Source organism: Myxocyprinus asiaticus, chromosome 35, assembly GCF_019703515.2.
Source record: "Myxocyprinus asiaticus isolate MX2 ecotype Aquarium Trade chromosome 35, UBuf_Myxa_2, whole genome shotgun sequence".
In the NCBI taxonomy this organism is placed as follows: Eukaryota; Metazoa; Chordata; class Actinopteri; order Cypriniformes; family Catostomidae; genus Myxocyprinus; species Myxocyprinus asiaticus.
Genome location: NC_059378.1, coordinates 17,524,098 through 17,552,055, shown reverse-complemented (window position 1 = coordinate 17,552,055; position 27,958 = coordinate 17,524,098). Strand labels below are relative to the sequence as shown.

At 37.0% G+C, this 27,958-nt stretch overlaps 1 protein-coding gene across 3 annotated transcripts; it reads right to left on the bottom strand.

The window, feature by feature from the left end:
- Positions 1 to 22: 22 nt before the first annotated feature.
- myom2a (myomesin 2a) lies at positions 23 to 27,460 on the bottom strand. 3 transcript variants are annotated; one of them, XM_051672165.1, is made up of 40 exons: positions 27,101 to 27,133; positions 26,945 to 27,008; positions 25,883 to 25,985; positions 24,478 to 24,570; positions 23,953 to 24,088; positions 23,520 to 23,671; positions 22,123 to 22,215; positions 18,389 to 18,477; positions 18,254 to 18,295; positions 17,410 to 17,574; positions 17,141 to 17,302; positions 16,446 to 16,587; positions 14,391 to 14,584; positions 13,784 to 13,840; positions 12,549 to 12,676; positions 11,990 to 12,173; positions 11,796 to 11,813; positions 11,280 to 11,454; positions 10,398 to 10,519; positions 8,690 to 8,707; positions 8,145 to 8,332; positions 7,871 to 7,997; positions 7,448 to 7,626; positions 7,212 to 7,326; positions 6,594 to 6,753; positions 5,630 to 5,736; positions 5,429 to 5,473; positions 5,179 to 5,315; positions 4,802 to 4,946; positions 4,645 to 4,704; positions 4,425 to 4,492; positions 4,085 to 4,198; positions 3,656 to 3,743; positions 3,015 to 3,053; positions 2,290 to 2,395; positions 1,884 to 2,047; positions 1,603 to 1,639; positions 1,457 to 1,479; positions 1,104 to 1,159; positions 23 to 974 (listed from the first exon to the last, which is right to left on the bottom strand). In XM_051672165.1, exons 1-40 carry the CDS (start codon positions 27,116 to 27,118, stop codon positions 462 to 464), a joined length of 4,626 nt encoding a protein of 1,541 aa, XP_051528125.1. In that variant the 5' UTR covers positions 27,119 to 27,133; the 3' UTR covers positions 23 to 461. The 3 variants fall into 3 exon arrangements, with proteins under 3 accessions (XP_051528125.1, XP_051528123.1, XP_051528124.1); XM_051672163.1 differs by lacking the exons at positions 11,796 to 11,813; positions 27,101 to 27,133 and adding an exon at positions 27,392 to 27,460; XM_051672164.1 differs by lacking the exons at positions 8,690 to 8,707; positions 11,796 to 11,813; positions 27,101 to 27,133 and adding an exon at positions 27,392 to 27,460.
- Positions 27,461 to 27,958: the final 498 nt, after the last annotated feature.

The window sequence follows — 27,958 nt, the reverse complement described above, 5'->3', positions numbered from 1 at the left end:
AAATTACATTCAAAAACAGAGAGGAGACTGATGATTTTTTATTGGCAACAAAAAGCATTTGGATGGTACAGAACAAAGACAGGAAGGAAAGTGGTGGCCTTTGTGATTATTCTGACTAGCCTAACAACAATTCTTCATTTCAACTTCATTACTTTTTTGCTAAGAATCAACACATAAACTTCCAATTTTTTTTTCTCTGTTTCTGAGATGAACTGGTACATTGGAGGCAAATTCTTGAGTCTAAAGCTGATTGATCTTCCCTTAAAGAACTCTTCTCTGAAATACTTTGACAAGTATGTTTAGTCTGACAATTGTACAAGTGATACAGATCTATAAACCATTGCAACAAAAAGCAGCAAACTAAAACAGATACAGTATCTTCCTTTGTTGTTTTGGTTTTTAAACACTATACATCAACTCTATCAATACCTCACCTATCTTTAGGTTCTATAAGCCATAGTTTACTTCTTAGTAGGGGTGGGGGATCTCAAGGATCTTGTTGGGGTGGGAGAGCGCACGGATCTGGGTGGGGTGGGGGATTTAGGAGCTGGAGTTGGAGTGGGAGACTTCACAGAGGAAGGTGGAGTAGGGGTTGGGGACTTAATGGAGGGTGTAGGAGTCTGGCTCTTCGGTGGAGTGGGTGTAGCTGGCTTGGGTGTAGCTGGCTTGGGTGTAGCTGGCTTGGGCGTAGCAGCGGGCTTGGACATCTGTCCCAGTTTAGGCTCCGGGATCTCCTCACCATGTTTGTAGACACTGACAGTGATCTCCACAAATTCTCCTCCATACTTGTTCCGTACATTGATGCTGAATTTCCCTGAATCTTCAACGGTCACAGTGTTGATAGTGAGGCTAGAAAACTTGCCACCCTCGAAGGTGATTTTGTAACGGTCGTCAGAGAGAACTTCTTGCTCATTTTTAAACCAGGTGACCTCTGGGCTGGGGTCACCCCACACTGTACAAGTTAGACTGAGGGTCTGCATAAGAGGTCATAAGGGCTCAATTAGTGCTCATAGATCATATTTACTGTAAATCTGTCCACAATGTTGGAACTCAATTAAGTTGTAGTAGTGAACCTCTACTGGGCAAAGTAAAGTAAACCTTACCTTCTTCTCCATAATGGTGACAACATCTGGCAGGCCACCTACCACTCTGCCACGGTCTACAGGGGGCAAACAGTTTATATTACAATTTTAAATGTCCTATTATGACTTACTACAAACAATTAACAGCTTTCAGTAACAAACTAATGTCTGTTCAACAATAACTAGGTTATTTACACCAGAGTCAAAATTTTGCTCATAATTCTGGCATTTAAACTCATCTAAGCTGATTTAATGAGATTTTTTTCATTGTACAATGCTTAATGCAACATTACACTCCGTCAATTAAAGTATGAATGAATACTGGATTAGTCCCTTATTAATGTTGCTTTTGAGCAATTCTCAGTAATACTCACTCTTCTCGGCAAAGGCAGCAGCCCTGATAAAAGAAAAAGAGAAATTATCAGTGGATTTGGCTTAACAACTGTTGAGCTGATTCTCAAGAAAAATATGCTTTCATTATAGGAATTTAACAGAATTAAATGAATTGAGATTTTCTTACTTCAGTCTTTGGAATTCTGCATAGGCATCGCTGTATGCTGTTAAAATGGCAGAAACAAAATGAGTAACATGTTACAAAAACATTATACAATAGTGTTCAAAAACATAACCAAAACATGAACATAAACATAATAAACATAAAACTCTCTTGAAATTAGACTTTTTGCCTATGAGTAGACGCAACAACGCAACAAAATGAAACATGAAATGAAGCCATTTTCTTTATAACATTCCAATAAGAAAAAGGAAAGTATAGCATTAAGTTGCCCAGTTTCCACTTGCCTTGTCCAGAAAGGTCAAAGGTGCGAGAATGTGATGCTTTTCCATCGTGGATCTCAATGGTGTAATGACCCTTTTCCTTATCTGTGGGCTCACAGATTTGCATCCAGGCCATCTCAGATGTGCCTCCGATTCTCATCCTCTCCGAGGAGGAAATCTTACTCTCCCTATACCGAAGACAACAAAAATCACACACATTGGTCATAAACCGTTTCTTACAAACCAGAAAACACCATCCTGGTAAGTTTATGCCCATCAAACAAATCTGTAAAATCTACTTTATCATAAAGTCTACCACGTAAAACTATTTCTACATCTACCAATTTAATTAGCATTTTCAGAGTCTGAACAGATGGATGGTGTATTTTTGGGCGAACAACCATTTGCTGAATGTCTGTACGTCCAGTACCTATGAAACCAGCTGGTTTTCATCTCCTCTGTGTAGTACTTCATGTAGCACTGCAGTCTTATACCTTCTGGTGTACACTGAAGAACCAAGTCAGAGGCAGATTTCCCTGCAACAAAACACACAAAACCTTCAGAATAGCTTAACTATTGTACTATAGCCTTATGCAAATGTTGAATCCATTAAATATTACAATTATACTAAAACAACTCCATTTTGAATAACTTTAATAAGCTGAAATAACTGATATCTGCGACACTAGCACCACCAAACGGAATTGCAAAAATAAATGATGTTTTAAAAAAAGCTTTTTGAATGTGCCCCTCCTCTGCAGTAGTTTATACAGCCAGATAGTCCCACCCCCAGTTCACGCCATTGGTTGAGTAACGCTGGTACAAACAGGAATTTTTATAGCGCCACATAGACAGTGTTGAATAGCCTATGAATGCTTACTTATAGTCGTCATTGCATATTAAGCTGGGATAGAAAAAAATACTGAAAATAAATACTACCAGCTTTAAAAGAGCATGTAGATTTGGCTGCTCAGTAATAAAGTGAGATGGCAGATGGCAGGTGTAGAATGTGTAAAACTCTATACATACAAAATAATAACATCTGACAAATGGAGATTGCAATATCCAGAGAGTTCAATGGTCAAATGGTGTTTGCAAGGGACAAAAAAAAAAAAAAAAAGAATCATAAAAAAAATCAGTAACCAATCAACATACCAGCAATACTTGCAATGGCGTTGATGATATCCTCAAACACTGCCAAAAAAGAAAAGAAATTATCAATTTAATAATACAACATGACAAATATGCTGCCTTCGTGGGCTTTCGGAATGATCCTACTTCCCACTTCTAAAGTGGTAATTACATGTATGTCACAAGTGCTTTGTTGTTGGAAAGGAAACATGGAGGACACCAGGTTCATTTATACATATTTCTTGAGGAACTTTTATTTTGACACCATAATACATATTACTCCCTTAGCTTGCTGACAATAATGGAATTTTGGTCAAATACAAGCTATTTTCACGATGTAAAAATCTACAACATGCAACGGTTGCTGATATACATAAATGAATATGTCTGAAACGGCTTAAGTGCTAACAATTAGCTGTATTAAGAAAAATCAATAAAACCTGTGATTCACTACAGACCCGTTCTCTCCTCCCAACTTGGAAACTCGGGTATCAAAATGATCTCAAGAGTTTACCAGTTGTAATTACGACTTGAGGGGTAGTTCACAACTTCGGAGTGGGAAACTCGTATTTACGATAATTCCGATCGAATGTGAAGGCAGCAACAAATAGTCTTTTAGAGGAAGTCACTGAAGGAATATACTGAATAGCTCTGAGCACAAGTACCTTTGCCAGAAATGTCATAGACAGAGGTGTCCTTTCCACGATCATCGCCTAGTATAGCTTTGTAAATTCCCTGATCTTTCCTTGAGAACTGTTTAATGAAACAAAAATAAAAAAGTTAATATATATTAAAAATGATTATTAATAATAAGTTTGATATTTATAATATTTAAAATTAAATATTAGGATTTATGAAGCTTTTAAATGCTATAAAACATTACTTAAATGTTTAAATTAATGATTTATAATAGTGTTTCCAAATTCTGTTCATGGAGTTCCCAAACAGTACACATTTTGAATGTCTCCCTTATCTGACACATACTCTGCTAACAAATGATGCTTTTTATTAGGGAGACTATGTGTACTGTTTGTGGACTCCAAAGCTGGGAACTGCTTTATAAACTTTAGTCACTGGAGAGCTGGTTATCATACCATTGGTATAGGAAGGGCACAAGATCCAGACATTGGGTTGGGTGGAACGTCAACAGTAATTTCTTCATCGTCTTTAAACCAGGTGAACGTTGTCTCTTTCTTCACATTGGCCAGCTTCAACACAAACACATGAACAAGAATATGAAATATGGAAAATGACATGAGCCTTTGACATCGTCTTTCAAATTTCATGCATCATTGCTATCTCTCTACATACCGTCTGGGTCTTATGACACATTAATGCATATGACATATACTGTATAGTGCAATATATAGAGTAACATGCATTATAGGCTTTGCAGATCTAGCAAAGGGACTTTTTTTAGGGGTTTTTATTTACCTTGCAAACAAGCATGACTGTGCAGTCATCTGTCACATGGAAAGACAGGTACTCTGAGAAGTGAGGGCCTGGGAGAAACAGAATAAAGTAACAGCTTATTCAATTGAAAACATTTCAAATGATTTTTAAAGTCAGCTTCACACAGTACCAACAATACATGTATATTCACAATGTATATTCCTTTATTTTGTATGTATTTGTATTATTTTGCCTCACAGACCTTGTTTCCTGATGTGCTCTTTTCTCTGAAACTCAGCCTCCTTCAGAGCAGTTTTGAACACTACAATTTGAAAAATACAAAGAACATGCTGTCACAGAGGTATTGTGGCTTTGTACAGAAACACAATAGCACCGAACAATTACTGTAAGGCCCTTACCATCTCCAACCAGAACCAGTGAGCTCTGGCTCTTGGCCTTGCCATCATGGATCTGAAGGGTATAAGTGCCTTCATTGGCTTTGGTGAAGAGCTCAATAGTCATCTGGATGATTCCAGTGTTAACATCATGGCTGATTTTGTAACCCTAAACACACAGTAAACACATGTTAACTAACATTTATGTGACAGGTTTAATTCTCACCTTAGGGGATTTGGAAGGTATGGGCCCTGTTATTTCCAAAACCAATGTACATTACACTACAATAATTACCAATGTGATGTATTTTCCTATACAAGTAAATGGCTAGAAACATTTTAGGGAAACATTCTACTTTTTCTTATGAGTGATCCTAGAGAAGTGAAGCATTGGGCTGTACCTCAGCACTTGAGATGGCTTTATCATTGACGATGAACCTGTAGTTCACAGAGGAGGACAACTTCAGAGCCTGTAACCAGAAACGCACATGACCCTTCTCCAGAATCTCATAGTTCAGCTCCGTCTTCAGTGGAACAACTGGTGAGAACAAAGATAGAAAAGGCATACATTTAAAGACCAAGTAATTCATAGAAAATAATTACGATTCTGCAGCCAAAAACATGTAAATAAACAATCAAGAGGCAACTCACTAGGATGTCTGATGTTGTAGCTCAGCTCAAGCATTTTCTTGTGTTCTGTAAACAGAGATTATGTTCATTGTTGCAAATTATTTATTAAGCAGGTGCTTTCATCCAAAGCGATTTACAAATGAGGAAAAGCACAAGGAATTTATTAAACAGGCACCAACAACGTTATCCCATTGTGAAGAAATTTAAACCCTAGTCACTGACCTTCCTCACTGAGAGTGTAGCTGGCTGAAACTCCATCTGTGTCAGTCACTGCCAGAGAGTAGGTGCCCAGATCTTCTTTCTCAGGGTTTATAAATGTCAGCTTTGAGCTGAAGAGAACATACTGTATTGCATCTTGTTATTTCACACCACTTTGTTACAGAATGTGAATGTGTTATAATGCAGTGGTAGTGGACAAAATGCACAGAGATGAAATTATAAATATGCACAAAAATATAAATGTTCTCATCATTTACTCGCCCTCATGCCATTCCAGATGTGTTTGACTTTCTTTCTTCTACAGAACACAAAGAAAGATTTTTAGAAGGATATCTCAGCTCTGTAGGTCCTCACAATGCAAGTGAATGGTGAAATTTGTTTTGAAATGCACATAAAGGTAATCCATAAAACTCAGTGGTTTAGTCAGAGGATTAATCTATGTCTTCTGAAGCGCTCCCATTGGTTTTGGGTGAGAACAGACCAAAATCGATCTTTCTTTTCACTATAAATTTTGACATCTCCTTGGAGATCATTATTTCAAGCTTGATTACACTTCCAAGCACCATCTAGCGCTCTGTGTATGTGTCAAGCACTATGAAGTGTAATCAAGCTTGAAATCATAATCGTGTCCAGAGACTGCAATGTCAAGATGTACAGTAAAAAAGGAGTTACATTTTGGTCTATTCTACCCCAAAACCGATTAGATTGCTTAAGAAAACATGGATTAAACCACTGGAGTCATATGGATTATTTTTATATTGCCTTTTTGTGTTTTTTGGAGCTTCAAAGTTTTGGTCACCATTCACTTGCATTGTATGGACCTACAGAGCAGCGATTTTCTTCTAAAAATCTTCGTTTGTGTCCTTCAAATGAAAGAAAATCATACACATCTGGAATGAGATGAGGGTGAGTAAACGATGAGAGAATTGTAATTTTTTGGGTGAACTATTCCTTTAAGTTAACATACTGTCTTCCAGAGGATGTGATGAAGACTCTGTTTGATTCAGTGATTTCTTTGTAGGACTTTGACCAAATGAACTTGGAGGTCTCAGAAGTCTCACAAGCTTCAAAATTCAGGAAAATGTCTCCGGTCTCTTCATCCACACCGCACACAATTTCCTTCATACCTTAAGAAACAAAATCAGACAAAATAATGCATAATAAAAAAATAACACCTCACATTTTATATACTAAATAAGTAGTAGTGTATTAAACTTAAATTAGACAATTTGTTTTAATTTTCTGTAGGAAATTTGAGTGGTGCTTGCCCATGCAAAACTCAAAAGTTGATGTGGGTGGTTGCCAGAGCATTGCTATGCAGTTGCTAAGGTGTTCTGACTCATTATAAGCATGTTGCTAAGTGGTTGCTAGGGTGTTCTGGGTGGTTGCTAGGTGGTTGCTCACTGAGGTATCATTCCTGTCCATAGCAGAAATAATGCTGGATGTGTTATGTTCCAGAGTTTAAAACTTAGAGTAAGGGTTTGTACAAAGTATGAGCAACAGTAATATGTGTTGCATATTAAAGAATGTAAATGAATGCTTATGGCCGGCAATAATGCACTAATATTGTATGCAATGCAGTTACCTGGCAGTGCCTTTGCACACACAGGATCTGACACCTCTGAGGCTCTTCCAACACCGTTAGCATTAACAGCCCGCACTTTAAACACATATGAGGCTCCAGCTTCTAGTCCAGTCACCTACAAGCAATGTATAAACATAGGCACATTTATTTCTATACTTATCTTGTGCCACTTTCTGAGGTGTGGTTGCAGGGTTATGAATTGCATAGCATTAAATTATGGGAGTATTGCTTCACACCTTCAGGTAACACTGCCCAACTGGCTCAGCATTCACAGTGGCAAAGTTTGATGAACCCTTCTTAGCCATGTCCACAAAGTAGCCAGTGACGGGGCTCCCTCCAGTGTACACAGGGGCCCTCCACTGCAGCAGGAGGGAGTTATCACGCACCTCCCAGAAACTGAGGTCATACGCAGGGCCTGGTGAGAGAGACAGGATGTATGAAGTCACATACTGTAAGCTGTTCTTTGCTGCTTTAGGGTAAAAAGTACCATAATGGTATATGGAGAAAAATAACAGTGTCTCATTTGGGTTATGTACTTCACTTGAACACAGTATGTTTTATTTAAAGAACAAGATTCATTAAGTAAAATCTGGGAACTGAAAATCAGATACATATCTGTTCTAGATTGATAGTAGTGTAGATTTAAGCGATATACTGACCAGGCTCTGGCATAGTCCAGGCCTCGCAGGCAAAAGCTTTGCTTGGCTCAGATGGCACGCCAACACCAGCCAAGTTTGCAGCCTGAATCTTGAACTCATAGAAAACTCCACCAGTCAGATTCTCCACCTGGATCCAGATGGGAATTACAGACCAGTTTGGGGAACAGACACAAAAGGCATCATTTTAGGCCAGTTTTTTATTCAGTTCTAAAAAAAGTTTCATAACTTAAATGACACTTTTTGGCATGAGCATTTTAATAGAGGTAGAACGTACCGTAAAGATCCTGTGAATGGCTGGGCTGGGGCTGACCTCCTTCCAGTTGAGTGATCCTGCCTCACGCTTGTCCAGGTAATAAGATGTGATCTTTGTGCCGCCTGTGTGTTTGGGGCGTTTCCAGGCCAGGGTCATGGCCGAGCCATTACAGTTCAGTAGAGTGATGCCGTATGGGGCAGAGGGAGCAGCTAATTGTGTGTGGAAGAGGTATAAAGGTTTAGTGAGGTAGATAAAGGTACTGAGGTACTTACATGAGGCCTGTGCTACCAGACAGTGACTGCAGCTAGGGATCAGGTGCATGATTAAATTATTGATTATGGTAGCGGAATCCCTTACTGATTAGATACCGATATTTAGAGAAAACATTTAGTAATTAGTATTATTAAATTCAAAAGGCTTGTGCCTACAACATGTCTTAGATGTAAATCACATTGCAGTGAATTTCTGTGGACTAAAAGAAGTGCTGGCTTTATTGAGCTGGTGTGTAGATATCAGCAGTGGATGTGTTAAGTCACTTTATAAATGGAAATACATCACATACATACCATACTCCACTGCCCCCTCTGTATAAGATAAAACAAGTGTTTACATGGCTACAACTTCAATACAATGGGTTTTATTTAAATGTAACTCCTTACATTTTTCTGGTTATTAAAATCAAGCAACAGTGTACTAAAAGGTGCACAAAGTAGTTTTTTCCATTGTAAAATGTTTTACAGCTAAACAAAAAAAAAAATAGCATTTTAGACAAATATGTATGTTTGAAATGATGTACTCTCACATGAGATACCAGTGGCCTAAAAAAGCCATTTTATTTTACATAAGGGTGATTCGCCTCATGGTGGCCAACACCATGTTAAAATCACATGACCAGCCAAATACTGCTCTCTTTTTTTTGGTAACCCCCTCATATCGGACAAGTTCAAGTGGCAGAATAAATGTGTTAAATGTATTAAAGGGATAGTTTACCCAAAAATGAAATTTCTCTCATCATTTACTCACCCTCATGCCATCCCATATGTGTATGACTTTCTTTCTTCTGCAGAACACAAACAAAGATTTTTAGAAGAATATCTCAGCTTTTTAGGTCCATACAATGTAAGTGAATGGTGGCCAGAACTTTGAAGGTCCAAAAAGCAAATATAGGCAGCATAAAATTAATCCATTCGACTCCAGTGGTTAAATCCATATCTTCAGAAGTGATATGACAGGTGTGGGTGAGAAACAGATCAATATTTAAGTCCTTTTTTACTATAAATCCTCCTCCCTGCCCAGTAGGTAATGATATGCACGAAAAATGCAAATCGGCAGAAACAAAAGAAGAATGTGAAAGTGGAGATTTATAGTAAAAAAAAGGACTTAAATATTTATCTGTTTCTCACCCACAGCAATCATATCACTTCAGAAGATATGGATTTAACCAATGGAATCGTACGGATTACTTTTATGCTGTTTTTATCTGCTTTTTATACCTTCAAAGTTCTGGCCACCATTCACTTGCATTTTATGGACCTACAGACCTACAGAGATATTTTTCTAAAAATCTTTGTTTGTGTTCAGCAAAAGAAAGAAAGTCAAACACATCTGGGATGGAATGAGGTTGAGTAAATTATGAAAGAATTTTCATGTTTGGGTGAACTATCCCTTTAATTTACTGTATTAATATTGTATTAATTATTTCCTAGGCCCGTTGAAACAGTTTATAAGGAAGCTCTTCATCATTGTGGTACTTTAGCTAAGTATTCTTTTTTGAGTTGGGAACATCTGATTAAACTTGCAGATGCATTGTTAGTTTTTAAAATTCTAAATGGTCTTGCTCTGCCCATTTTCAATAAGTACATTAATTAAATAGCAGGAAGGTTCACAAGGGCTAGTACAAGGGGTGATTGTAACTTAACATTAAGAAAAAAAGTACTTTTAGTCAATTATACAATCCGGTTTTTGTCAAATAACAATTGTCAATATGGTAGTTGATATTTATTGTTATGTACTGTATATTTGATTCATATGTATTTGGATTTGTTTTGTGTGATTTCATTATTATGGTGATTTTTTTTTCTTCTTTTTACTCTCTCTTTTAAGATTTTGTATAATTTATATAGATTATTTTGGTTAATGTATTTTTTTTCTCCTTTAATATCAACCTGCCCAGGGCCATCTCTGCTAAATCTGGTACATTTACATCTATATAATGTTAATTAATGTTTATTGTCCCTGAATAATTAATAAAATAAATAAATACAAAATACATACTGAGAGCAGCGTCAATGAACAGTGGAGCAGATTCCTGTGACTCTTCACTCAATCCATAAGCATTCACGGCTTGCACACGGAACACATAGGTATCTCCTTGGACCAAACCATGGGCCACAAACCTGAAAATGCAAATCCAGATAGTCATGTCCAAACTAAACCAAGTCCTTGGTTAAAGGGATCGTTCACCCAAAAATGAAAATTCTCTCATCATTTACTCACCCTCATGCCATCCGAGATGTGTATTACTTTCTTTCTTCTGCTGATCACAAACAAAGATTTTTAGGTCCATACAATTCAAGTGAATAGTGGCCAGAACTTTGAAGGTCCAAAAAGCAAATATAGGCAGAATAAAAGTAATCCATAAGACTCCAGTGGTTAAATCCATATCTTCAGAAGTGATATGATAGGTGTGGGGAGAAACAGATCAATATTTAAGTCCTTTTTTAATATAAATCTCCACTTCCACATTCTTCTTCTTTTGTTTTTGCCGATTCACATTCTTTGAGTATATCACCTACTACTGAGCAGGGAGGAGAATTTATAGTCACTTCATGAGATATGGATTTAACCACTGGAGTAGTATGGACTATTTTTATGCAGTCTTTGTGTTTTTTGGATCTTCAAAATTCTGGCTACATTCATTTGCATTGTATGGACCTACAGAGCTGAGATTTTCTTCTAAAAATCTTTGTTTGTGTTCAACAGAAGAAAGAAAGTCATACACATCTGGGATGGCATGAGGGCGAGTAAATGATGAGAGTATTTTAAATTTTTGGGTGAACTTTCCCTTTAAAACGGTCTCAGAATCTCATTCTGATGTGATAAACCACTTTACTGTGATTCTGTTAAGCAAAATCTGAACAGTTGTATGTGTTTTACCTGGTGTGTTTGTAAGGCCTGTGGTTACAAGGGAACCAGACCTTGGAGCCGACCACAGAAGCATCCACATAGTAACCCATGAGGTTGTTCGGGTGTTTCGGGGGCTCCCACTGCACAAAAGCAGATGTTTTGGTGTTTCTGGAAGCAACCACCTGTCCCGGAGCAGATGGGACACCTGCAAAAACCAAAAATCGAATGTCAAAAAACCTCCTTGGATAGTGTCACAGATTAATGGGGAGTGAAAGTCTGCCCTTCTGAAAGTGAATATATTATGGTGGATGGATGCTTTTAAGAAGTGGAACTAAAACATGCTAAAAGTGAACTGTGTTATCTCAGGGTGAAAAAGTCAAACAGCAAGTTCTTGTGGAGGACAGAGTTCAAGACCATATTAATGTTTGAGCTTGCTCAATGGGAACTTTTTTTGTTTTCCTTTATTTTCAGAAAGCAGAAAGCAGCCTGTGATGGTATTAGCTGATAAACCAATGTTTTGAAAAAACGATCATAATATATACATACCAATGTTTGGAACAATACCTGCAAAATACAGTATGGAAGTAGTTATAAAAGAAGCATTTGAATGTTCCTTGATGACCTTCTATGGACACAGTTGCAGCTGAGTTTAAATAGTTTGGCAAATATCATTTTGGAGAGTTAGACAACCAAAACAGCAGGGTTGATAAGTCAAATACTGACAATTATAGCCTTCTTACCATGCGGGTCGACCTTTTGGATTGGAGCTGTAGGCTCTGACGGCTCACTCAAGCCATACTTGTTGACAGTGATTACACGGAAACGGTAAGATTTCCCGTCGTCCATATCGTAAACAGGATAACGGGGAGAGCGTAGCTGGACTGCAGTGTTGACTCTCTGCCAGAGGTGACTGTCACCTACACTCTAAGACGTGGAGAGTCATAGATGGCCATTATGAGGAGTCAGAGAGAGGAGAGTCATTATGTCTTCTGGTTGGAAGTGCAGCCCCTCTCAAACTCATGGATTATTCGAAAAACTACCAGACTCTTTACAAAAATATGATGGCTAGCAATGTGAAGTTAAATCAGACAAGTGTATTTCAATGTGTAGAATGTTTATGAATCCTATGTACAAATATGATTTTAACTATAGACTGTTTTAAATCAAAAAGATGTTTTAAATGTATCAGTATCTTAGAATTTACATAACATTTACATAACCTATTTATCCTAGCTCATTTACACTATAATCAGATTTTTTTTTTTTTAAGATACATTTATTAAAAAAGTGCCTACAAACCTTCTCAATGAGGTACCACACATGTGCCCGTCCACGAGGGCTTGGTGGTGTCCAGCTCAGAACAATGTATGTTTTGTTTATTTCAGTGGCATGCACATTGGTGGGTGGCTCTGGTATTGTAACATACACTAAACAGGAATAAATCAGATGTTTATTTATTCAAAATGGTATATTTAATATCATCTACACATCTGCTCTTATTTGCAGTGTTAGTACTGTTCTGTTGAGACAACCTGAATTTTTAGCAAAAACCTATTTAACCCATTTAACTGATGCTGTTATAGAGAAAGAACTTAAATACATATAGTATATATTTATTTACCTGAATTATATGACACAGGATTACTTTAACTTAGAATATTTTGTAAATATTCTGTGTTGTATAGGTAAGAAAATCAATTTTGGCCAAATATTCAAGTATTGTCTCATTTGAAAATTGAATGTCTGATTTTAGATACATTTTATGCACACTGCATAAAAAGATAAAAAAATAATAATAAAAAAAAAAAAAAAAAAAAAAAAAAGAATACATAGAACTTTAAATTGGTTTATTTAATTTAAGGGGTTATATATCGATTTAATGGATTATTTCACTCATGTATTAGCTAGTTAATTCACTCTGAAGAACATGTTTCAGATTCACTCCCAGGTTAAATGTGGCAATGACAATAATTCCAAGGCAACCTTTGATGGAAATTGATAAACACAACTGGGTTAAACAGCATTAAACGTAATACTAATCATACTCAAAACCAACTGAATATTAATCTAGAGTTTTTTTTTTTACTCTTTTTGTAAGACCAGTCAAACACCTACTGACTGAAAAAGATGTCTTGATAGTTTGCCTATTTTTGAGAATACAACTCAGTTTTTACACTAAAGATGTCTTCAAATACTTTTCTTTATTCATGGTACCAATACAACACAACATTAGGCCTTACTGTATTTATTGCAACTTTTGTTGACACCAAATGCATGCAGGATTTTAATTTACTATATATTAAATATATTTAAAAACTTTGAATAAAGTCTCATATTTGACCCTTTCAATTGCAGTAGGTAGTGACTGATCTACACAGTATTTATTTTGTAATGAATTAATGAAACCTGGAATGTTAATTGTTAAATCAAAAAATGTTAAAGTTATGTCTATGGACAGAGAGAGCTTGCATTGTCTGGATCTAAATGATGGAATGATTATATCGATGATAAGTAAAGTTAGAAATTGAATGTACCTCCTTGTAGTTCCTCCTGTCGAATCACAATGTCATATTTTCCTTCGATTTTAATCACTGTTTCGATACATAAACATAATACTTCATTTTTAATTAAACACATTAAACACTAGTCTGTGTTTAAGTTCTTGACAAAGGCATTCAACCAACAAAGTACAATATGATTTCATATATATGAAGTTTTGTAGCTTATTTCAAACATGACTACACACCATGTCATGATTTGAGAATTTTCCCATCACAAGGGACACGGTCATACACGAGCTCAAACGAGCACCAAGTGAAAGAAAGCACACCCCTGCATAATACGGGTAACACACAGCAATGCCTAAGATCTAAAGATCTTAGCTGATATATGACCAGATTTTGTTGCAAATCTTTTAATTTGGGTTATACTGGTCTTGTATCAGCTCAAGATGCTTTTATCTCAGGCATGTTACAACTACCAACTGGCACTCATTCCTCCCAATCACAGTGTAGAATTTTGTATGAAATGAGAAGCCAGTATTTCATTTTCCAACAGGTCCAACCCTTATTTGGAGGCTTACCCAAAGGACAAATCCTGCCTACACTCTTGATTTATCTGCTTATCTTTTTTTAGTCCTACCTTCCACATCACTCTCCACGGCTGCAGCGGTCACTCCGGTGGACATCCTAGAGGGCAGACTGATGCCAGTTTTGTTCATAGCCCTCACCCTGAAGTGGTAGGAGGCCCCTTCAGTCAAGCCATGAACGGGCAGCTTGCACACTTTAACAGGGGAGTCATTGCATTGGACCCAGTCCTTAGTTCCAGACTTACGTCTGCCAAAGTAACACGAAAGATGCATATAAAACACTGCACATAAAATAAAATGCAAGGCTGTTTAAAATGCACTGGGGGCCAAAGGTTTAGACCACACTGACAATATTTTAAAATGTAAAACAAAGAGAATGAAATAGAAATATTTTAGTTTCTACACTTTTTCTTAGGGCTGGGTATTGATACAGGTTTCCCCGATTATATTCGATATCGATTAATATGGTGTAACAAGGTTAAAATGGGAAAGGAGGAGGCGGGAACCGGCTGAACAGTCAAAATAATATTTAATAAGAACTTAAACAAAAAGACACACAGAACACAAATGCACACATGGCAGCTGCATGTGGCTCTCTCTCTCCCGAACTGCCACGTTCCGCTGCACTTATCCCTCTCCTCGGCTGATTAGCCCAATTGGGGGCCGGGCGTGCATAGTTACGGCCCGGCCCCGCCCTCCTCCTCATCACATATGGGTATATTTCAGTTATAATTCTCTCCCAACTAATGGTATTAATTATACAGTGGACCTTCTAACTAGGTACATTAAAAAAATATTAATGTTACTAATTATATTTCATTAGTTTTTCATCATTTTGGTCACATTTTGGTTTTTCAAAAAGGAACAAATCCATGTATTCAATCAATAAATGGGTCGCGTGGATGTCGTCTTTGGACACGCATTACAGGGAACAACTTTTATTCTCAACACACAGTGAAAGGATCTCACTGCTGAATACTCCACCACCACTATACTACACAATTACTGGCAAGCAAAATGAAAAATTTACCAGCCAGTTACCAAATATAAACATTTTAGTCACATAGCGCAAAATTTGTTTGTAAATGCAAGAAAGTTTCTATCAAAGTAGTGGAGGGCTGTGCATAGAGTAAAAGATCGATGTTGGGATTTAAGAATCGATATTGAGATTGTTCAAATCAAGATCTTGATGTATCAGAAAATCAATATTTTTACCCACCCCTACTATTTCTCGGTCACAGATTTGTGACTCGTGATAACTCCTTTTTACGAAAGGTCAGATTTCCCTGCTTCCACTGAAGCACACAAAATGCTCTTTGGAACATTCTCAAATCATGCTGGGATAACATGGATTGTCAGGATTTGCATAAACTTAAAGAGTCAATGCCAGTTCAAGTGCATGCTGTCATTAAAGCAAAAGGGGGACATACCAAATACAAAGAAATTCTCAAAAAAATTTAATCAGCTTTTCACTCAAATTGTTAAACTGATAATATAGTGTGAAAATATAATTTTGTATTAAATTATAAAAATGAAAAACATTTTGACACCATAGTATGTCATCATATCTTACAGTTATATGTTAACAGAATTAATTTCTTTAAAAGTGTGCAATGTTGGTTTATGTTAAAATTTGAGGCGAGTTATGGGGGGCCTGGATAGCTCAGCGAGTAAAGACGCTGACTACCACCCCTGGAGTCGCGAGTTCGAATCCAGGTTGTGCTGACTGACTCCAACCAGGTCTCCTGAGCAACCAAATTGGCCTGATTGCTAGGGAGGGTAGAGTCACATGGGGTAACCTCCTCGTGGTCACCATAATGTGGTTCTTGCTCTCAGTGGGGCGCGTGGCGAGTTGTGAGTGGAGGCCACGGAGAACAGCGGCCTCCACAGCGGTCTCCGCGGTAACGTGCTTAACAAGCCACGTGATAAGATGCGTGGCATGACTGTCTCAGACGCGGAGGCAACAGAGATTCGTCCTCCGCCACCTGGATTGAGGCGAGTCACTACGCCACCACGAGGACTTAGAGCACATTGGGAATTGGGCATTCCAAATTAGGGAGAAAATGGGAGAAAAAAAAAAAAAAAAACATTTGAGATGAGTTGTTCACCTGTCCACAAAGTATCCAGTGATAGGAGCCTCGTTAGTGGTGTTGGGAGGTTTCCAGGAGACCAGTACGTAATCAGCATTTGCATCAGAGGCTGTAACATCCATAGGGGCTCCAGGGGCCCCGGCCACTGTGGGAGCGGCATCTGTAAAATAAATATACACACATATTAACACAGTTATTGGACATATAAATCTCCTAAAGTAATTCACAACTAGTGCTGGGTAAATTACTCAAAATAAATAATCCACAACAAATTACTAATTATTTCTCTAAAAAATATAATGAGATTACTTTACTGATTACTTCATCTACAAAGTAATTACATTACTAATTATTTTACTTTTAAGTTACTTTCCTAGAAAAGCTTTTGGTTTTCCCGCTTAAATTAAAAATGTGTTTATTTCCTCATTCATTGTCGCATACTGTCACAGAAACGCTAACAGACGGACATATGAATTCATATTTTAAATGTATTATATTTCTTTTGCGCATGTAATAATTATTTGAATTGAAAGTCAGTAACTGTAATCTGATTACAAGAATTATACATGTAATGTTTACACTACATTTTTGACTAAAGTAATTAGATTAAAGTAATCAGATACACGCAACACTGTTCACAGCTGATCTGTTCATTCCCATTTATGTGAAACACAAAATTTAATATTGCATCACCTGCCTGGATTAATTTTTACCTTTAACAAACAGGTAAGCACTGTGTTCTGCGGTTCCGTCCTTGGTCCAAATGCGAAGGGTGTACAGACCCTCATCATCCTTGTTCAGGTGAGGAAAAGTGAGCCTGGCGACCCCACCACCAATAGACATCTCAACCCACCTGGATGGCTTCAGCAAAGTATCTATACACACAAACACAGTGTTAGTGTAGTTTGTGCCTGAGAACTAATCCAACATCACTTTGACTTTTGCTATGGTTCTGAATAGGTTAAGAATTTCAGCATCTCACCATCTCTGTACCACATGGCCTCTGGTGGCAGATTTGGCAGATCAGGCACTACCACCATGGTGGAAACCAGACTAACAGACTCTCCCTCTGTACCAAACGTCACTCCAAAATTGTCTAGCAGGGTCACTTCAAGCTTACTGGCGTGAATGCTACTGAGCAGAGGAACTACAGGAACACATCATCATACAGCAACTCAAGTCAAGTCAGTTTCATATTTGTATAGTGCTTTTCAAAACACATTTTGTTTAAAAGCAGCTTTATACAGAAACTTATGCTGTAACAGAAAATGAAGCTGCAATGTCTTAAAGTCTTCATTGTGCGGTTTTATATATATAAAAATTTTTATTGTAGATTATACCTATGAGAATCATCACTATAAGTTTGTCACCTGGAAATCTTCACAGACCATGTAGTGGTCAGTCTTACCCATTAAATGTCCACTCTGTTACTGTCCACACTAATGCAGCCCACCTAACCCAATGGAAATCTGAATTTGTAAGGTCATTTAGCTTGACCTGTATGATTTATATACATTTTAACGTATCCCTTTAATGATAAAACATTAAGATACCTATAAAAGCATGTTTCGTTTTTCAAAAGTTTTGAAGCCGAAAAGTCAGCAGATTGAGGAATGACCCAACTACGAATGCATGTTTGTATACTGACAACTCTAGGAGGCGTTTACAACATGTTTACAAGAACAAAACCCCCCTTAGGAAAAATGTTTCCATGTCTTATCTAGGCTTTGTGCCTGGGACAGATACGAATTATTTATGGAACACGATCTCAAAACGTCCTTCACGACAGAGCGTTCAGCCAAACATAAACTGAAGTTATATCTTACCTTGTCCTGGCAGATGTGCGAGCTCTCCTCCCCCTAGTGGCCCTACGTGGAAAAGCAACCATAGTTACGAAAGACCGCTGGTCACAAGATAAAGCAGAAACATACGAGTACAAAAGACAGCGCAGTGACACTCACTCCTGACACAGACAATGGCCTTTGAGGTGGCCTTTCCTTGTGGATTGGTTGCCACAGCACTGTACACTCCAGAATCACTAACTGCACACCTGCAAGAGAACGACAAAATAAGTTCACAATGTGAATGAACGAGTCCATAATGTGATTATATACGTATCGCAGCATATCACATAATAAACGTAAGACTTCTAACGAAAAAAGCACCATATTGTCTTCAATGCCTTACAAACACATGCACTGATGTTCTTCTTATGCTTAAAGAAATATTCTGGGTTCAATTAAAGTTAAGTTCATTCAGCAGCATTTGTGGTATAATGTTGATTACCACAATAAATAAATAAATAAATAATTTGGACTCGTCCCTCCTTTTCTTAAAAAAAAAAAAAAGAGAAAAAAAAAGAAAAAAGAAAAAGAAGCAAAAATCGAGGCTACAGTGATATTCCTACAATGAAAGTGAATGGGACCCATTTTTGGAGTGTTTAAAGGCAGAAATGTAAAGTTTATAATTTTATAAAAGCACATACATTAATTCTTCTGTTAAAACACGTGTAATATTTGAGCTGTAATTTTTTTTAAAGGTTCATGTCATGAGGAATACAATTTTCCTTGATATTTTGACATATAATAAGTCATACTACTATAAAAACATACTGTAAATTTCAGAACTTAATCCCCATTAAGCATTTAATGAAACAAAGCTGCAAAAACACCTCCTTCTCTACTTCTGCGACTTTCCTACATCTCTAGGGGGCCCATTAATTCGGACAGGCCTAGTGTGGCCTCACTATTGCTGAACAACAAAGGAGACCCATCTAGACTATTTTGAATTATTTTTTTATATAAACATGCACTAGACAGACGTCTTTGACCATTGTCATGTATCTCGCACCACTTTTAGAAGACGCAATGTCAAGTTACAACTCTGAAAAGGAGAGCCCATTCGGCTGCTCTGGGAAAATGCACGCATGGGTCTTGTGGTTTGTGCTCAAAACCGCAAGACCCATGCGTCCTAGATGCATTTTTTCTTTGATCTGCACTATTTTTAATTGTTGGTGTATGTAAACATGCACTAGATGGACGTTTTTTGATGCGTTTCCAGTGATGTGATACTGTGTGTCTATTCACCATGCTTTGGACTATGTATGTTCGGTTTGGCTCATATCAGCGTGAACTGTATGTTTTTTTTTTGGCTCATATCAGTGAGGATTGTATGTTTTTTGGCTCATATCAGTGAGGATTGTGTGTTTTTTGGCTCATATCAGTGAGGATTGTGTGTTTTTTTGGCTCATATCAGTGAGGATTGTATGTTTTTTTGGCTCATATCAGCGTGGATTGCTTGTGAACCAGTCATAATATGATTCAAGCTTTGCAAAGGAACTGGTATTGAAGGATGGGGCATTTAAAGGAATAGTTTGCCCAACAATGAAAATTCTCTCATTATTCACTTACCCTGATGCCATCCCAGATGTGTATGACTGTCTTTCTTCAGCAGAACACAAATGAAGATTTTTAGAAGAAGATGGAGCTCTGTAAGGTCCTTATAATGGAAGTACACAGATGCCAGCACTTTGACAGTCCAAAAGTCACATTAGGCTGCATAAATGTAATCCACATGACTCCAGTCAATCAATGAACATCTTCTGAAGTGAATCGATAGGTTTATGTAAAGAACAAGTCGATAATTAAAACTGTAGTCGTGTCGATTACTTTTTTGGGTAAACTATTCCTTTAAAAATACTACTGGACCTGATCGGAAAACCGTAAGTAATCACTTTCATTCATGAATATTTCAAATGTCATGACTGTTTGATAGTTTGGTGCTGAATGTTAAAAGTTGTGATTAAGATGAACAGTTTAATATATTTGGATACAATGTGTTGGACGTGCATTATGTGTAAACCCTGAAATTTTGTTTTCATAAAAGTTTAGAATTTTATGTAGCTTGTTCAGACCCAAGCCAGAATCGAGCATTTCAGACAGAGGGCCAGAGACAAGGTGGAAAATTATCAGATATTACTAAATAAAATTGTTTTGGTGCAAAAACAAAACAAAAACAAAAAACTTTACTAACATTATCAGTGGACCTCAGGGAAGATAATACAATTATATATATATAAAAAAAAAGAAAAAAGAAAAGAGTATGCCATGACCCTTTAAATTGTAATTTTTATGCTTATTTTAGGGTTTACGGTGTTATGTCGTCATGGCAACGAAGTTGTAAAATTGGATTTAACTTTATACAAAAATTTTGATTTTGTCACACTAAAATCATGTTAACACATATTTTTATATGTCTTGTGGCTATACTTCTGAAACAGTGAGTATTTTAACCTACAGTATTATATACATTTAGCCCTTTTGACTTCCATTAGTGCCACACGTAACCCAGATATTTCCTTTTTTTCAAAGAAAAGGGGGGACCATATTTAGTTTTTTTGTTTGTGGTAATCAACATTATGCAACAAATGCTGTGGATTGAGTTTAACTTGAATTAAATCCAGAATATTCCTTTAAGCACCTTTTCATATGCTGGTCAAAAGAGGCCATCATATGAGACAGTGAGTGACGCTTCACTGACCACTACCCGAATCAGCTCTGATGAACTTCAGAGATTATAACCATTAAGCTATCTATTATCAAGCCTAACACCTCACTTTAAAACTGATTAAAATATCAAAATGACTCATTTTAATCTATATATTAAATTATTCTGTGCATTTTTGGTACTATGCTATAGGGATGTCAGTGTTGTACGTCTTATGCAATAATTCAGTCCAAACAGGGTGTAAATACACTCATTAAGGGTTTTGCATTGGTTCCTATAAGATCCTAGTTACGCCAATGCATATACTGTATGGTATCACAGATTAAATGCTATACTGTAAATATTGTTATATAATTCAAAGGTGAGAGGTCTTGAGTGGATAAACAGTCTGACTGATGATCAGGTTGGTATATAGCTATTAAACAGCGTGGAAAAACCTGCTCTCTGTGTTCCTTACACCTCTTTTAAGAACCATTTGGTGCGAGTGTAAAAGAGATCTATGAGTCCAGAACATGTGTTGGGCTGAGATCTCAGACATGCTGTGCTGGTCTTGAAGGAGAGCCCAGAGGGTGAGAATAGAGCAAAGAAATGTGACCTTCAGCCTGTGTGGACTATTTAGGGCCTCTGCTTTTCCTATGTAGTGCAGACCTGTTGGTTCTCACCAAGAAAAGTTCTCACGTATTTGGATTGGTTATTTTCTTTATGAGAGTTTTATAAGATCAGAAAACAAGCCTCTTTAAGAATGAATGAGTGATTTAATTGTGGCCACTGCTATGGGCATCTCGGAGAGATGCTACTGTAATGGCTGACTGTGAGTCTTGATGGCGTCAGTCATTCCAAGATCAAATGACGCATAGCTAAACTGAGCAGCACCAACAGCTGAGACTTCTTCAAGAGGAACCTCACTGGGACTAAATAGGAAAGTGTCCTTCATTCACTTTCACAGGCCATTACAGAGAGGAAAAGTTGAGTCTGTGCTCAGTTACTGGTCTGATTATCAATAAGTGGAAGCAATGGCCACAAACTGAAATCACAACAACAGCTGGCTGATACACGTTTAGAGTTTTCAATATCTTAGACATTGTTATTTTGGAGATAAACTGAAATGTGGCATTAATTCATACTGTTGCTTGAGTTGTCAACTCAAGTATAAAATGGAACAAAGATATGAGGCTCACTGATGTCATACCTGCTAATAATAAGGCTGTGAACCCCATACTTGCTCTCAATTTTGAACTTTCCAGGAGCACTCAAGGGTTCAATGGCAACATCATTCTTATACCTGTCAACAAAGAGAAACAAAATTAAGTTTATTAGTTCATTTTATTATATTAACTAAATTGAATTAAGTGTCACACCAATCAAATTTACATTTTATTATAGTGTATGAGTGAATTTCACGAAATCTGTTAAGAACATGTCAGTCATCGTTTATCAAATCAAAAGAAAGAAATTAAATTTTGTTTATAATTTCTTTTATAAGAAAGATTTTGTTTGTTGTTGTTGTTGCCTTGTGACATTATTTTCATGACAATTAAACATCATCATAACACAAAAATCTCATTAGTTTTTTATTGAAATTGTAAAATATTTATACAGCATTGTAGTATTTGTTGTGCTGCTTTTCATTTATGATTTAAATTTAAAAAAAAGTTTTTTATTACATTAATTGTTTTTAAAGTGATCTGCACATGTTTTTGTGAGATTCTACCTTATGTTGATGCCCGTTTTTATTAAAGCTGAAGTGCGTAATTTCTGCACCACTAGCATCACCAAATGGAATTGCAAAAATAATCACAGTTTCAAAATTCCCCGCATCTACCATTGGTTGTACAAACAGATAGTCCCACCCCAAATGCATACCATTAGTCGTGCCAATGCTGCTTGTTTGGGACAGACAGACAGCTCAAACAAACAGAGAAGTGTTTTGATAGCGCCACAGAGCCAGTGTTACACTTGTAAAATACAAATACCTTACTTATAGTTGTCCCGGCATATTAAGCTGGGAAAGGAAACCAATTTTAAAATAATTTTTTTTTAACACACATCAGCTTTTTTTATTTTTTATTTTCTCCATTCCCAATGCGCTCTAAGTCCTCGTGGTGGCGTAGTGACTCGCCTCAAACCAGGTGGCATTGGACGAATCTCAGTTGCCTTCGCCTCTGAGACTGTCAGTCCGTGCATCTTATCACGTAGCTTGTTGAGCGCGTTACCACGGAGACGAAGTGCATGTGGAGGCCCACGCTATTCTCCGCGGCATCCATGAACAACTCACCACGCGCCCCACCGAGAGCGAGAACCACATTATAGCAAACACGAGGAGGTTACCCCTTGTGACACTACCTCCCTAGCAACGGGGCCAATTTGATTGTTTAGGAGACCTGGCTGGAGTCACTCAGCACGCCCTGGATTCGAACTCGTGACTCCAGGGGTGGTAGTCAGCGTCAATACTCGCTGAGATACCCAGACCCTACACACATCAGCTTTAAAAAAAGGTGAAATTTATTGTAAAGATAGTCCAGTGATGTTTTCAAAAATACTGATTATGTAAAGATTGAGGACAATCTTGAAAAAGTAAGGCCAAACCATTTGACGATGGGGTTGGGGAGGCCGGAAACAGTGCAGAATAGTTTGACGGGGGTCTTTTCCCACACAGTGTGAGATCTCAGACTGATCAGGAAGTCTGGTGGTCTGGGAACCTCAGCAGGAATCTCCTTCCTTGCTGAAATTCCCTTCACCTGTTGAAGAACAGGAAGGACTGAGTAAAGAGTGTGGACAATGTAAGACTGCAATGCCTTATTCTGAGCAGTGCGGAATAATCTTAAAGGGCCTAAAAATCTGACATCTGAAGAACTGACTTCTATCACTTCTATCGACTACTATTGTTTTAATGTTAAAGTGTGGTTAGCAATAGAATTCCTTCTATTCTTAATAATAGAATAATTTTATTTAATTGGCAACTCATCGGGTAAAAGCAATTTTAGTATAAAAAAGTATAATCACTGAAACTGATGGTCACCTGTCTAGTGATCTCAATATTTTCCACTTGCTCATGTGTGGCCTCTTTCATCCTGTGCAGCTCCTGCTGCAGCTGAAACAAGTCTCTTCCAAAGTGAGCTGCCATTCTCTGATACTCCTGCATGCCCTCAGGAGCACTGGAGACATGAAAGAAATTAAGAAGATGCAAGTGTTAAGCATTGAGTATTATATTTAATCCACTGAGATTATGGTATTCACATGTTTATTATAAAATGCTGATTTTTTTTTTTTTTTTTTTTTTTTGATCAGTCACTAAATAAAACTAGCTAATTAAATAATAGCAGTGAAGCTTGACCTTTTGTCCTTAAGGTACTGTAAAGTCATCATTTCCAGGCCAAATACCTGATTGTTTCAAATTATTGCAAATAATATACATTACAGTATAGTTCAGTGACACTATCAATTTTGTCATCTGTACAAATGGAATAGGGCTTCAGGTTTTCTCTTACACCATCTTAAAATAGCCTGGTGATCTGTAATAATGCAGTAGCCAATCAAATCTCACCTCTCCCTGAAAGTTGGCACTGTGTATGCTGGTTCTGCCATAGCCTCAGTGGCTTGGACCTGCTCCTTCTTCACTGACTTGGAGCTTGACTTCCTGTCCATTGACAGCACACATCAGAACAGCACTTCTAATACATTTCAGTGTTTACATCGTGCACACAAGCAGTACATTACATTTTATTGCAGTAAGCTCATTATGACTTAGTGCTGTTTTACAAAAGTCAACTTTTGCCAACTGAAGGTTGAATTATTGCATTTATTATATAATTTTATATCTTGGAATTACTTTATAGTGGTTATTATAATTTCAAAAACTGCTTAAACCAGCCTAAGGTGGTTTGCATCCTGGCCAAGCTGGTTTTCAGCTACTATAGTTTAGCTGGTTGTCCAGATGGTCTCCCAGCCAGACCAGCTGAAAAGTGCCTAAAACCATTAAAAAAGACCAGCCTGACCAGTGGAAATTAGCTTGGTTGCAAGCACAGACTAGCAAACCACCTTAGGGTGAGCTGCAGCTACATTATGCTAGCATGCTATCACAAAGTTTATCAGGATGTTTGTCAGTTGAAATTGCTTAAGTGCACATATTAAATCCATCTCTTTACCAAATGAAACGTCTGGTAAAGCTAATGAAAGTTCATGATAAAATATTCTAACAGGGTATGGTGCTAAACAAATGCAGCATATTTCATTCAGCAGTGCTAGCAAAGCTATAGACCAACTTACTGAAAATCAAAGACCAAAGGTTTTGATTTTGTCTGCACCACAACATATTCATTAAATGTGATTAAAATGGTAATTTAAAAAGATTAAGTCATCCGTTTCTTGTTATTTATACAAAGCTCCATGATTCAGATTCTTTTGGTTTTTCCCAAATGTCTTCCATTTCTTTTTCAGGGCCAAAGTGATTAAACCAATGGAATCAGTTCTGCAGTGCGCAGTAAGCTGGCTGTGCAGGATCAGTAAAAGCAGACATTTATTCATGCTTGTTAACCTGATGGCAACAGCACCAAAACTGCAATCAGAATTCTCCTCTACTTTTGAAATGGAATGTGAATAACTACCATTTCTTGATGACTGAGAAGCTTGACAGCCATGCTTCATAGCATATTTATAAAGCATTATTTTCTCATGTTCTACCAAGAAGTATGACGTAACATAGAGTCTGTTTACAATGCACACTAGCTTTTCTTCTTAAACATATGTCATGCCATTACACCTAACTGGGGATTCAACCCAGCTATCTTGTAGTCTATAAGCAAATAACCTGACTTTTTTATTATCAACAAAGACAGCAGAATTAGCATAAGCGTATGCTGCCATGTGTTTAGAGACAGATTTTCTGGCCTGCTGAACCTCTGAGCCAAGCTCACGCCAAGGCTATTCACATTTATGTCCATATCCCATACCTTGACAGCTGAACAACATGTTTTGAGCTTTGATGTTGTGTTTGCTCTTGCCGATAAAGTGTAACAGCCCTCGAAGGCATGTCAGGAACACTCTGAAAAAGACCTAATGACCACACCAAGACCCCATTGGGTGTTTAGTCTGACCGCCTCTGAAAACTGTGTATGCTGGACAAAATACTGTTAAGAATGCTTAAAAAAGGAACAAAACCAGTGTTATAACCCATTCCATATTGGGTAATAGCATAGTTATGATAAACTGTAACTGAGCTTTTTAAATCACAAAAACCAATCATTTCAACATTTTTGCCTGCAAATAAATTTACATAGTGAATTGCAAATTGCATTTAAATATCTTTATTTTATTTTTTATTTTACTTTTAACTTTAGTGCCTAAAACTCAAAATGTGTTTATGTGGAAGTGACTCAAAATGATGATGGTCACACATATTTAATTAATTGAAGCATATCAGATTGTTCAAAATTTTAACCTGTTTTGACTACAGTAGTAGCCAAGTCATCATCTTTAAAAATGTCTCCTGCTAAAGACCAAAAATCTATGTTGCTTACCAAAAATAAATCTGCTCAATCAGATATGTTGTATGTAATATAATGCAAGTATGAATTTTCCTTTAGCTTCTGGTAATTTAAACAGAGAACACCGTAAAATAGCACCATTACAGCCTCTCTACATTCCAGGAGCTCAAGTGCATCACATTACAGGGGAAAGTGCATAGCTGACCCCTCCATAACTTATGGCCAACTTATGGCCACAAACATATACATCTCTGCAGTAAAAATTCTAGTAGGAGCAAAATAATCTCTGAAAAAACCCTTCATATTTGACCTTTAACCCACAGATAATGTGATAGGCTGCCATGACCGATTAGGTCTTATGTGAAAACAAACACACAAGTTCAAAACACTAAAATATTTATCACAATTACAGTGTCTTGTATTGAAACTTGTATTGAAACTCTGAAAAAGCAAAAGCACAACCAATGTGTTTTAGAAGTTTTCTAAAACACATTCGAAAATCGAATAATAAAATATACTGGTACTTACCCCAAGAGAAAAGAAGAGCTTTGGGTGTTTGAAGAGCAGCCTGAGAGCAGTTGGAAAGCTCTTGCTGATGGAACAAAAATAATGCACTCACTTAGGGAATGCCTTCACTCAGCCGCCCCATGTAAGGATACTCTTAAGACTATATATAGCATTTACCTCAATTTTCACACCCATTTTACTGATTGAAAGAGAATTAGAAGACAGATGTAGTTTAAAATGTGGCAAAATGTTAAATTAGCTATTTTTTATTACTTTTATCATTGAGACATAAAGATAAGGAGAAATAGAATTTTACTTGGAATAACAGCCTCAAGATTACATTTGCAGATTGCATGTGTACTCCACGATAAACTTCTCATTAATGTCTAAAGGTGAGAAACAATTTATTATAATGATGCAATGGTGGACTTAACAAATGTAGGATTGATTATGGAGACCAATCATTACTTTTCTTTTTTTTCTCTCTCTCTCCAAGAAGAGATTTCTGTAAAGGTGCGGCATCTTGGGAGCCCTTTTTAGGGTTTTAATGTACCCCTCCCCTGATCTGCAGTTGCCAAAATCTATTTTTAACAGGAGATAAAAAAGTCAGAGAGAGACTGTAACACAAAGCAGATACAGTACTTCTGTACAAGACATAATCAAAAGTGTCTATAGAACCTCTGTAGATATACATTAAGGACTGACAATATAAAGAGGAAGAAAATGAAGGTGAAGAAATATCTATGTAAAATATACTGTATATACTGTATATATATATATATATATATATATATATATATATAATACTGTGCAAAGGTTTTAGGCACTTGTGAAAAATGTTGCATAGTGAGGATTTCTACAAAAATAATGCCATAAATAGTTTTCATTCATCAATTAGCATCATACAAAGTACAGTAAACATTAAACAAAATAATAATAATTGGTGTGACAACCTTTATCTTCAAAACAGCACCAATTCGCCAAGGTACACCTGGACAGTTTGTTGGCAGATAGGATGTTCCAAGCTTCTTGGAC

What these genes read in the sequence shown, in the direction of transcription:
- myom2a (XM_051672163.1), bottom strand. Translation starts at nt 27,445, where the DNA reads ATGCCGCACCTTTACAGAAATCTCTTCTTGGAGAGAGAGAGAAAAAAA. An exon ending in AGCTCTTCTTTTCTCTTGGG is followed by an intron (nt 25,986 to 26,944) that starts GTAAGTACCAGT and finishes TGTGGTCATTAG; the next exon opens with GTCTTTTTCAGAGTGTTCCT. An exon ending in CGCACATCTGCCAGGACAAG is followed by an intron (nt 17,575 to 18,253) that starts GTAAGATATAAC and finishes GTGTTCCTGTAG; the next exon opens with TTCCTCTGCTCAGTAGCATT.